This window comes from Octodon degus, unplaced genomic scaffold (assembly GCF_000260255.1).
Source record: "Octodon degus isolate 3935 unplaced genomic scaffold, OctDeg1.0 scaffold00181, whole genome shotgun sequence".
In the NCBI taxonomy this organism is placed as follows: Eukaryota; Metazoa; Chordata; class Mammalia; order Rodentia; family Octodontidae; genus Octodon; species Octodon degus.
In genome coordinates this window covers 1757318-1769587 of record NW_004524757.1, presented here as the reverse complement: position 1 = coordinate 1769587, position 12270 = coordinate 1757318, and the positions used below count along the sequence as shown (strand labels likewise).

At 36.6% G+C, this 12270-nt stretch overlaps 1 protein-coding gene across 12 annotated transcripts in view; it reads right to left on the bottom strand.

Annotated features, from left to right (window-relative positions):
* Positions 1 to 4261: 4261 nt before the first annotated feature.
* Fmr1 (fragile X mental retardation 1) overlaps positions 4262 to 12270 on the bottom strand; it is a 28591-nt gene continuing 20582 nt past the window's right edge. For 2 of the 12 annotated variants that reach the window (XM_023703803.1, XM_023703806.1), the window contains 4 exons: positions 11379 to 11574; positions 9661 to 9843; positions 9048 to 9130; positions 4262 to 6661 (listed from right to left, as the gene is read on the bottom strand). In XM_023703803.1, coding sequence (XP_023559571.1) covers positions 6500 to 6661; positions 9048 to 9130; positions 9661 to 9843; positions 11379 to 11574 — 624 coding nt within the window. In that variant the 3' untranslated portion in view covers positions 4262 to 6499. The remainder of the gene's footprint in view (positions 6662 to 9047; positions 9131 to 9660; positions 9844 to 11378; positions 11575 to 12270) is intronic. The other 10 variants (XM_023703805.1, XM_023703808.1, XM_023703807.1 and 7 more) reach the window with 6 other exon arrangements.

The window sequence follows — 12270 nt, the reverse complement described above, 5'->3', positions numbered from 1 at the left end:
AGAGGGATAGAAGAAAGGGTCATAGTGATGCAATCTTGGGGGCGCTTATCTGGTTCCTGGACTCCTGCTGGTTCTTACCCTGTGCTCTGCCTCCTGCTTAACAGGTTGAGTTTTCCTCTGCCATTCCCTTCCACCATGTTTCTGCCTTGCAGCTAGCCAACCAGATTGCAATTTCTGTACCTGTGAGCCAAAGTAAGGCTCTCCTCCTTTAAGTTTCAGGTGTCAGGTCTCTTCTACCTATTGTGCCTTTGATTTACATTTCTCTAACAGTGATGCCAGTTTTTCATGTAATTGCTATTTGTCTTTTGAGAAATGTCTATGTCTTTTACTCATTTTAAAAATAGGTCATCTATACACTCAATGAAATCCCTATCAGAATAACATTCTACACAGAAACTGAAAAATAATTCTAAAATCCCCATGGCCAGGAAATGGAGTTAATAGCCTCCACTTCCAAAGGGAGCCCTCCCATGCAGTACCTAATAGCATCAGATCTCCACCAGCAATTCCTTAATGCCTGCTTTAAAATCAGCTATTTTTGCTTCTTGAATCCACAGGTTCACCCAGGCCTGCTGATTGATTACCTACCTAAGCCTCTGGACCTTTCCTATTTTTCTCCTTACCTAGCAAGCCTTTTATTCAAGACCCAGAGCCATAATGCATTACCTGATGAAGCCTTGGAAGAAAGTATGAAGTTGTCTTCTTTTGCCTTTTCCTTTATGCTGAGATGTGGGTCTCAGGGCCCATGATTTCATTGTCCCTTTTTAGGTGGGACATAAATTAGCTGCAAAGAACCCTTATACTGTAGCAAAGTTTGAGATGTCCTTGTGTAAGATCCTGTCAACAAACCCATTTGGTCAAGTATTCCAGATGCCTGGAATTTTCATCTAATCACGCTAAAACACCAAGGTATCTTAAAGCATCTCTAAGCTTTAAGTAGTGTTGTTGCACCCAGCATTCAACATCTCAGGAAGTCTCCTGTCGATTGTGAACCTGATTTTCAAGAATACCCAATTCAGTAACAGTGGAATCAGATCTGCTGCTGCTGATCTGCCTTCTTTTTTCTGTATTTAGCACTGGGTCTATAGGGTCTAACTACGTAGATCGAATTCGTAGTGATTCTCCTGGTTCCAGCTTCCCAATTGCTGGGATTACAGGCGCATGCCACCACAACCAGTCTCCATCACTGTCTCAGCGTGCCCCGTGGGGCAGGCATGGCATACTGGGGATTCAACCCTGGCCTCTGCACTCTACATAAGCAGGCGCTTTAGTCCACTAAGCTATCAGGCCGGCCCTCTGCCTAATCTAGCAAAAAAGAATCCAGCACTAAAGACTAAATGCTCACCACTGAGCTTTGCTTACTTCATGGATATAGCTTCACCACGCAAGCTATTCAAGCCTCAAGTGGCTTCAATAACCACTGCTGAGCCATGTTCCCTGTTAAAGGTCCACAAGCTGGACTTAATGTCCCTCCAAATCCCCTGGTGGCACACTGCCTAACAAGTCTCAAATCTAAAGGCTTGCAGCAACTGTTCCATTGACACTTAAAGAGATCAAGAGTTTTTCTCCAAACTTTTTTCCCCTAGAGCAAACAAGGGCTGGAAGACATGTCAGAGAATGTTAAAGGACACTGTCTCACCTTGTATTATGTAGTAAACTTGAGGGCCTTTGGAAAATAAGCACCAGGACAGCATGCTCACCAGTGATCTTAGCTAAGCCAGGTTTCCTGCCAGCAGTTGAAGAGGGATGTCACCCACCCCAGATATAGCTCCATTTGATCTCTCTTGCAAGTTTGCAAAAGGCTTCAAGCAAATTGAGTGTATGTTGAGGACCATCTAAGATTTGGTGGGTTAAGGCAAGCTATAGTGTCCTACAAAGAAAAATGTTTTAATAAGGTAAACTTTGTATGAAAAGGCACGTGGATGCCATACTGTCAGGACATTGCCAGCTATACTTCCAGGAAAGGGTACTCCTGAGTCTATCCTTCTATAAAACAAGGCTGAGAGCAATCTAGCATGTGAACAATGAAATCGGGCTGAGTTTATATGCTGGCTCTTAACAAGGGTTGTCTGGGAAAGATGGCTGCTAGCACCTATGATCTTGTGGGAGAATCTGTACTGCAGGTTGAAGTCATTATTCAGCCAAGTTGGGTTTAGGTATAGGCCCTTTTGTTAGTGTTCCCTGGCAAGTTGGGAGGGAACTTTGGAGTTGATTGCACCAATCCTGCTCAACCCTCCATACCTAAGTACAAATCTAATTGTTTAAAGCTCTTCAAAGCTTCATACAAGTCCAGCTTCAACACAGCAACCTTCCTGACAGTATGTCATCACTCTTTTAAATTCTAGATATCCTAGACATACTGAGCTTTTGGAAGCTTCTTAAATACACTGGGTTTTTCTATGCCTAGATCAATTGTAGGCTCTCTCCTCACTTGTGTACCATCTACGGAATTGCCCATCAATGCACAGAATTCTCTGACTAATATAACCTCTGTACTTAAATTTATGAAATACCTGCTATATATAATACATGTTCAGCTACTACAAATGACAAAACCAGGTGACATCAGGTATATTGATACTTGCCACAACTATCTGTAGACCCATCATATCAAACATGAATACTTTCTTAATGCATACACAACTTTGGAGTTAGGACTCTTAGCAATTTAACCTATGAAAAAAACTAAAGCCAAGAGAGGCAAACTGATTTATCTGGTTACAGAGCTGTTTTCTGCCCCAGACAAATGTGTAGTATACCTCACGTTTCCATAGCGCAGTTCTACTAACCTTTGCCATTTTGTAGTAGAGATGCTAGACTGGCAAATTTAGTGACAGGTCCCTTTACATTAGTACTGTTCCTTTATCCACAAACAGTATCTTACAGGTCCTGATCTCCAGAGAAATCTGACAAATATATCTCTCTGTCAAAAGAATTTCATACTTGAGCAAAGTTCTTTTGTCTCTCTCAGAATAAGCATTTAAATTCTGTGATACTGAATAATAATAGTAATCTCTAATTACCAGGATTCCTTGTTACCACCTTCTGTTGACACTTAGTCTCCCAATTTTTAAACTACTGTTGTAATCAAGTATAGGGTATACAGACACTGGGAAGGAACCTTTAAGCATTCCGTTTTGAAGCTTAGTGTTTGAACACTTAAGTAAAATTTTCAAAGGCTTTTACTACCATAAAATTCCTTAGCATAAAAGAAAAAGATTTCACTGGACTTTTTTGTGGAAAGTTCTGAGAAAACGAAAATGAAAAAACAAACAAAAACCTTTTAAAATGGTCCCAGAAAAGATGTTCCACATTTAAATCCTGGTAACAAGTAAGCTTCCTGAGTAATTAAAGTAGCACCTGGTAATGGCTATTTGAGAATGAGTTATCAGAAGCATCTTATGTTCACAAGGGAAAAAAATACCATTTATGGCCCTATAACAGAAACTGGCTCAATATGATACTACCAATTTATCAGACCCAAACAGCTAGGAGCTCTAAGATCATGATCAGATAGCAGAAGTGCCTCTGAGTGAGCTAAGTTGAGTTTAGACAGCTACTGTCAACAGGCTGTTCCTGTATAATGCTAAGAACTACTGTGAAATAAGAAAAATGCAACCAAGTTACTTTCTCCTGGAAAAATCAATGACCAAGAACTAGAAAAGCACTGGAGTGAAAAAACAGGAAAGCAGAAAACAAACATTTTTCTGGAAACCATCAATGTGAATGAGACTGTGTTGAATATTTTGGATTCTAACAGTGGATAGAATTGACACTGTCACCTTCTACTTGCACTGGTTTTAAAGCCAGAGACTGTGCTACACTACAGTTTGTTGAAGAGCAAACAACAGCCAATTCCCAGACATTCTCTCTAAATTTTATTAGTAACATGGCAACATCAAGTTTTTTCTAAAACTATATACACACTTAATATTTTCCAAATGATAATGTATGGTTGTGCGTGGGCAGACAGGACCACATACTTGATATGGTTTCATTAGCAGCCTATGTAAATTAATGTATTAAAACTTTACATCTGAGGATATGGAGGAAAATTTTCAAGTATTTTCATTTGTGTTTAAAGGCATGAAAAAGATTACTTACAATCATACATTTGCTTTGTGAGGTAACTCCCTTCCTCCTCCCACATATACATTTTGCGATATAGAAATTTAAAACCAGGAGCAAACATGTGTCAGACTAATATTTTGTGTTTTCATAAGTGCAACTTTTTAATAAAAATTTACATCTAGATAAACAATCCAGATTTTTGAAACTTTAATAAGATTTTAAAAACATGACTTTGAACTGAAAAACATACACGTTTAGCACACAAATATCATATGAATCAACTCCAACTCCATTTGAAAACATGTGAATCAAATTACAGTTTTAGAAGTTAGTAATTCACATTTAAGCAAGTTAGCGCCTTGCTGAATTCAGCCTTTGTAAAAAAAGAGACTTAGTGCATATTGTAACGGTACATTACGTTTTTGTACCATTTTGTTGATTTTTCACCTTATTAAACAAGATTAGATCTTGAAAGTTGGTAGATAACGGCTAACTTCCTATGACGTGAAATTTCCAAAGGTAACAGTTACATTTTGTAACAGAACACTTTCTATAGATTTCTTTTCCTACCTTAAAATTTTAAAAGCAATCATTTGTAAGGATTGCGTCAACATCAATTTAGCAGAGGAAGATCAAACTTTATTGAAACTGCTTGCATACAAAATATATTGCACTATAACCAAACAAATGTCAACATAAAATCCAATCTGTTGTCGCTAATATGTACAGAATATTGCCCAAGAGCAGTTACATTACAAGGTCATTCTACCTTGGTTAATTATCTACAGTATTTTAAACCAAACAGCTTACAGATGATGTGTGCAAGGTACCAATTTCTTTTTGCAAATACTATACATTCCCAGAATAAATAACTAGAAATTAACATTAATGTTTGGCAATACTTTTTAAAAGACTTTTTAATATTTGTGAAATCATGTGCAGTTTGTTGCCATTTTATATGCTTATTTGTATGCAAGGAAAAGTAACTGTAAAATGAAAATTCAAAGAAACAAACTCACAAAATATATCAGAGGCAGAACTTCAGTTTGTACGGCTCTGTACAGATTTCAGTGGTACCCCTACTTGGGAGTTATTTTTTAAGAAAAATATAACATCTTAGGGTGAAGGTCCTTCACATATTTTCCTCATTAAATTTCATTCATAAAAAAGTCTCAAAAAAAACAAAACAAAACAAAACAAAAAACAAAACCCAAAGCCCAACACATAAAAAACAATAAAAAAGAATAAAGGTATTGTTTGTTAATTAATTCTAGTCTGTTTTTCCATTCTGCTTATACATCAGAAATTCATATTCCAAAGTTCACAAAACATTGAACTTGCTTTCATTATTTCTTAGACAAAGAAAGTACCTGTAATTCACAGGATTATTATGTGTACATGTAAATGACCTTCTCTCCCCAAAATAAAGTTGAACTTAAAACATGAAAAACCTCACAAAACTTGGGGAGGACAAAATTAAAAAAAGGCTCTATGTTAAAACTGGTCATCAGGCCAAAGAGCAGGCATATCCTACTAACTTTCGACCAGGAAGATTGGCTCCTAGTTGAAAACATTTCAGCCTCTCACAAATGAAAAGTATTTCTTCTCCTGTCTAAAAGAAAAATTACACATCCCTTTCAGTAACACTATTTGTCAAACTTCAGTGCAACAAAACAAAAACAAAAACAAGTTCTATTCTTTACACTGCCTAACCTGATGTTTATGTAAGGAAAAAATATGGAAAGCATGCATTCTTCTATAAAGTACTAATGTTTGACAGGGTTTGCTACATCTTTTACATTTAGTGTTTCCAACTCATCTTCCCTGAACTCTGCATCCAAATATAATATTCCTACCTGCCAAGATATAAAAAAGGCACAGATCATACAACTTTTTTTTGCTAATGAAAATGACAAATGTCACATCACACACATTTCAGGGTCCACTAAAATACTGGAAAAGTGGACCAAAACATAAACCGACACAGGACATGAAATGTATAGCATTTCATGGAGACTTCTAAATGAGACTGAAAACAGAAGTCTAGTATGATTACCATAAATGCTATTTATTCAGAAAGCTTGAAATGTACTGGTGAGTTATCACCAAATATGGAAAATGGTCCAAATTAACAAAGAATATCTCTGCTCAGTACTTTTAAAAAAAGAAAAGTAAAATCTGGCCCTGAAGTGCTAAGCATATCTAAAAGCAATATTTTAAATTTCAAGTTCTTTTTGTGCAAATCTGAAAAATTGGTGCTTATTGGCCAATATATAAAAAAAATATTCTTAGCAGAATTTAAATTTGAGTTTCATTTCATGCCCTGTGCCACCTTGCCTACTATTTGTCTTTGGCCTAACAAAGTTTTCTAATATGGAATAAGAATTACGGAAATGGTATAGGAAATATAACTTCGGAATTATGCAGTTTAGGGTACTCCATTCACGAGTGGTTGCTGACCATCCACGCTGTCTGGCTTCTCCTTCTTCTGGTTACGATCTTTACCCGTGCGCAGCCGATTACCTTCACTGGAGGTATTCTGTAATGTTTTAGTGTGGACACTCCTTTCATTATTGCAGTCAACTCTGATCTAAAACAAGTTATATTGTTATATATATAGACCATATCCTATTGTAATCTGTAAGTGGCCTGACAAGAACTGTAAGCCCGAAATGTAAATACTGAGCCTGAAGTGTAAATTCCACAAGTTAAAAGGGGAAATGGAGATGAGAATAGAAGAATTGTAGGAAATAAAGGTAAGGGTTTTTTTGGTTTATGACTTTAAAATACTTCTATTAACTGGAACATTACTGGTCATCTCAATGTATCCCAAGTTAGAGAAAAACTCATAATCCTACCATGTCTACTAAGCAGAATGAGACAGTAAGAACCAAACAGCTGAGTTACTACCACTGATTACGAGGAGATATACATGCTATATTTAACGTATACAGCACAGTATGTACACATGTAGTGTAGTGTAGTATATCTCATGATAACACTAGAGTTGAAGAATGGGGTATCTTTCAAGGATTATGAAACCTAGAAGGAGCAACACAAAATGTTTTCCTATTCTAGTTTTATCAAGATAATTCAGCTAGTTCACTTATTACTTAGCCTTCAGTTTACACTTTTATGTCTTATAAGTATGTTGCTCAGATCTTTAAATGAGCTCTCCCGCTGGTTTATAGTAGAAAATTATGATGCTGTTTTCTAGTAACTAGTATTTGCATTAAGGCAATACAGAAGATCCTACAACTTAACTCTGATGAACATGATGTTAGAAAGAAATCTAAAAAAGTATAGCGTGACTAGTATCTCACAAGAGTGTAAACTGAAAAATATTTTAACAGTTACAAAGTATTTTTAAATGGTGATGCCAGATACTTCTAAGAGAATTCCACATGCTGTACAGAAGGAAGACATTGACCAGTGACCTCCAAAAACTGCAAACATTGATGTGCTTCAAGTACAAAGACTAAAAGCATCCCAAAGGGTTGTACTTTCTAAGAATGTTGCCAGGGTGGCGTCACATGCCTGTAATCCCAGCATTCAGGAGATAGAGGTAGGAGGATCACTGTGAGTTCAAGGCTGAACCACATAGTGAAACCCTATCTCAAGAAAAAAAAAAGGAGAAAATGTTAAAAGTGCTAGGTTTAGGTATGAGTTTTAAATGTCTAATTTTTAAATGCTCAGTATTTTTTTACCTACTTTTATACACAGAAAATACAATCTTCCTTTAGTCAGTGTTTTATTAGAAACATACCCAAAAAAAAGAAAGGAAGAAAGAAAGAAAGAGGGCTGGGGAAGATACCTCAGTGGGATAAATGCTTGCCTGGCAAGTGCAAGGTCCTGAGTTTGATCCATGGTACCACAAAAAAAAAAAAAAAAAAAAAAAAAAAAGGAAAAAAAAGAAAGAAATAGGCATCCTTTTAACCAATATGGGCATATTGCCAAGTTCACAAAGCATGTCAGTTTTAAGAAATTTTAGTACTGGCACAGAAATATCTTGTATTATTGTAAATGACATGCATGAATGATATTTTATCACTTTTTTAAAAAAAATCTGGATCCAAGGCTTTTCTATGTTGGTGCCACAAAAACTGTCAGTAGTTCACAGTTAAAAGTTGCTATGAACTCTAAGGAATATTCTATCATTATTCTACCATGAAATTTTTGTCCAAAGTATGAATTTTTTGTCCATAGACCTCTTTCTCAGTAATCACAGGTATTGGTTTCAAAGCAATTCATAGTCAGAAAGGCACTCTCTAAGTATTGTAAGTTTAAAGAAGAAGCAGAATAGAACATAGGCCCTGTGACAAAACCACTCCAACATATGCTGCTACGTGACTGGGCAAAGGACTCAACTTCAGTTTATTTCTCTACAACATAGAATAATAAAACTACTTACCTCTCTGGACTGCTGTAAGATTAGGTTAAATAAAAATATATGAAACACTTAGCTATATCTGGATGTCCTCAGGGGGTAATTTTATGATTATTTAACAATAGGTTGGACACTAGCAATGACTGTGCGAGAAGGGAGCCTCAGAATAGGTCCTACCTGTAAATAAACAGCTGACTTATCTGTTGGGAAGACTAATGGAACATCATAATTCTTATATATCACAGCTATGAGTTGTGAAAGAGACTCCTTTTTTCTGCATTTTACTCACAGAGAACACCTAATCCCTGGAATTCAGGGCTGAATGCATCTACAGGATTTAAGCTTAGTACATTTTGGAAAGAAGCTTCTTGACTTGGGATGTCAGGGTTCACCAATGTGGTATTACAACCATAATATGGCTACTAAACTTGTCACATAAATAACATTCTCTAGAGAAATCCTCATACTTGTATACATGTCACAAAGGACTACAGTATTTCACATACACCAAAATTTGCAATCTTTTGAACATGGTTAAAAATAAACATATTCAAACAATTGCAACAGCTGGAGGCACATTAAGTTTTACCTGAAGAGATCCATCAGCTGTTCTTCCTTTAGCTTCTCTTGGATTCCTTGGACGATTATCTGTTCGGGAGTGATCGTCATTTCCTATAGGGATGTTTTTAAACGGTTCAAAGGTTACTGATTCTAAAATGTTTGTTGGACATGCTATTTTCCCACTTTCTTTTTTTAAACTAACTACAGCAACTAAAATGTAATTAATAGCTTAGCAGTGGTGGTGAACCTATGGCACATGAGCTGCAGGATATCTCTTATTGAAAATTCTACAAGGTTTGCTAACTGGATTAGTGATTTGTTACATAAGGGTTAATAATCTGTAAGCCAAGAAACAAAAAAATATCCTTAAGACACTGTGCTTTGGCATCAATAAATCTGAGTTAACAAGCAGATGGTGATTAGAATCCCCAAAGATGTTGAACCAGTTATCAATATTTATTCTACATGAACTATAAAGGCTAACCCTGTTTCTATACAAAAGACAGTTACTTTCCTAGATGATGAACATGAAACAGGAAACATGGGACCTTGATAATACTTTATTGCACCACCAAGATTTTTCATGGTAATTCAGAAAGCTGTATTTCACTTTTACTTCTCAATCATAAAAGGTTCTGTACCTTTGAAGCCTCCTCCTCGTCCTCTTCCTCCCTGTCCTCTTCCTCCCCCTCCACGCCGCCGCCCGTCTCCTCTGCGCAGGAAGCTCTCTCTCTCTTCCTCTGTTGGAGCTAATGACCAATCACTGAGTTCGTCTCTGTGGTCAGATTCTGTTTCAGAAGCATTTGATGCTTCAGAATTAGTTCCTATCGAGAGTTAAAAGTTATATACCATTGTCTGACTTTTTTTAAAAAAAAAAAAAAATAGGTTAATAGAAGCTTCCAGAGACGTTTCAGGGGTAATCCAACACTTCCCAATTTAGAAGCCCACAAGAGTATTACCACATTCCACTTAATAAAAACAAATTTATATTCAAAATGAAGGGCCAATAGTTGAAGTAACTTTGATTACGAACAGTTTGGGTTCTCATTTTTATCTAAAAAAAAGGTATTTTATTAGCTACCTAAGTTCAAACCTGAATGTACCTTATCTTTAAACAGCTGTGCTCATTTAAACATCTATGTTCTCTGGAAGAAAAGTTATCTGTAAAAAAGTCAACCGTTAAAACATAAGAGCTTGCTAAACTTCTATAAAGAGCTTCTAACAAGATTTAGCCCAGGGACAGAAGAGAATATATACATCTGGTCACCTTTGAAAGGGTGGCAATGAAGGTTACTACTGTGGCATCTCACTCAGGAAGTGTGTCTTGTGGAATTGGATTATTTCCAAAGAATGGAATATGTTTTCCCTCATACTTGGTCTACCACATTCCCTCCTACTTCCACTGAAGTAACTAGTCATTAATAAATGATTACTAAAAAATGGATAGTTATGTCTTAGGGAGTGAATGATATAGGGAATGGGAGTGGGAGAAAAGTTCTCCACGGTGAGATCTGTTCATTGATAAAGAGAACAGACTGTTGGGAGAGGAGTTAGGTTCAAGGTTGGTCTTGGGAATAGTTGTCTCTCCCCAACTCCAGAATATCAACTCTACTATCTCTATCTCTCACTCTTCCTCTGTTGGAACTAATAACCAATTATAACTTCACCAATATAGCTTCACTCCTGTGGATCCTGAAGGCTTTCCCCCCTTGAAGAGTTCCTTTTTGAAATGCGAATATATGTGAGATGGATTATACCTTATATCATTACCATTAGCAAGTTACATAGTAGATACACAGTTGAGCAAGAAAGACAGCAGGCAGTGGTAGGTGGGGATCAGGTTCACTGAAAAGTACTGGGAGAGAAGAAAAGCACGGACAGAGGAGCTGCGAAGGCAAAGAGTCACTTCGCCTACTTCTTGACTGTGCCTAGGGCTGACTCTGGCCATGCCACTCAAAATCACCTCATGAGCCACAGGATGCAGACCCCTGATTTACACAGTCCGTCCAGCAAGTATGACCAGCACATGCCTGACAAAAAATGAGCCACAGTACACAAATGAAAAAGTTTGGGCTACACAGTAATAAAATCGGGAGAGGTCTTAAATCATCAACACACAAGGGCTTAAGCAGATTAATCCCCAAGGAACATGGACAGAACTCACAACTGCCCTGTGAACTAGGTGTGTCATTATCAGGTTTTTATTTTTATTGTATGCCTCCTGAAACACAACTTGACCCCTATGAATTATAAACCATGTAGTAAGAGAGTTATTATGGTGTTTTAACGAATATTAGAGATTAGCAGCTATTAAGTCTAGGAACAGATAAAGTTACTGAGTAAAATGCTTAGTTTGTACCTGAAGTATATCCAGGACCGCGTCTGCCGTGCCCCCTATTTCTGTATGGTCTACTACCTCGACCCATTCCTTGACCATCCTCAGTCACATAGCCTTTTTCCTTATCTGTACGATTTGGTGGTGGTCTAGAACTAGCTCCAATCTGTCGCAACTGCTCATCAATTTGTAATCTCTCCAAACGCAACTGGTCTACTTCCTATTTAAAATATACAAGATAACAGTAAAAATAATTTGACATTTTACTTAATAATACCTTTCTCCTTTTCATCAGATAAAAGTATACTGGAAATATTTCAATTTCAGTTCTGAATTTACAGTAAACACTGCTATACAGAATTATCAGGAAATTGAATGGTCTCCTTAAAAAGAAATTACTATAGATAACAAGTTATTGATGTCCAAAATTATAGAACAAAAATACTCAGCATTAAAATTATACTGAATAAAATTTGAGATTGTTTGACTTGGCACTAGCAGCATCCAATTATTGTATGGGCTAAGGCACAGATACGCTGGCTTTGAGAGTTGATGATAAACAAGGTATTGAATAACACAAGGCTAAAATATATTCATACAGATAAAAGACATTTAAGGCTTAATCAGCTAACTTAAAAACTCACACATTATAAATGAACTTAATTAAAACTTTTCAGTTAATATCTAAGTTTACAAAATACTGTGTGGTCCACTTTCCATTTTAAATCTTTGGATGTGATTGTAGAATTAAAGAACAATTAGTTTCTAGGATTGGAAAATGCTGATAACCCTTACATAAAGGGAGACAAACCCTTTAGCAGCTGACCAAAACAACTAGGTCTCATATCGTACCCCAGAAATCTCTTAAATCATACAACTCTTCTAAAACAAGTACAACAGAGTATAAATTCAGTTG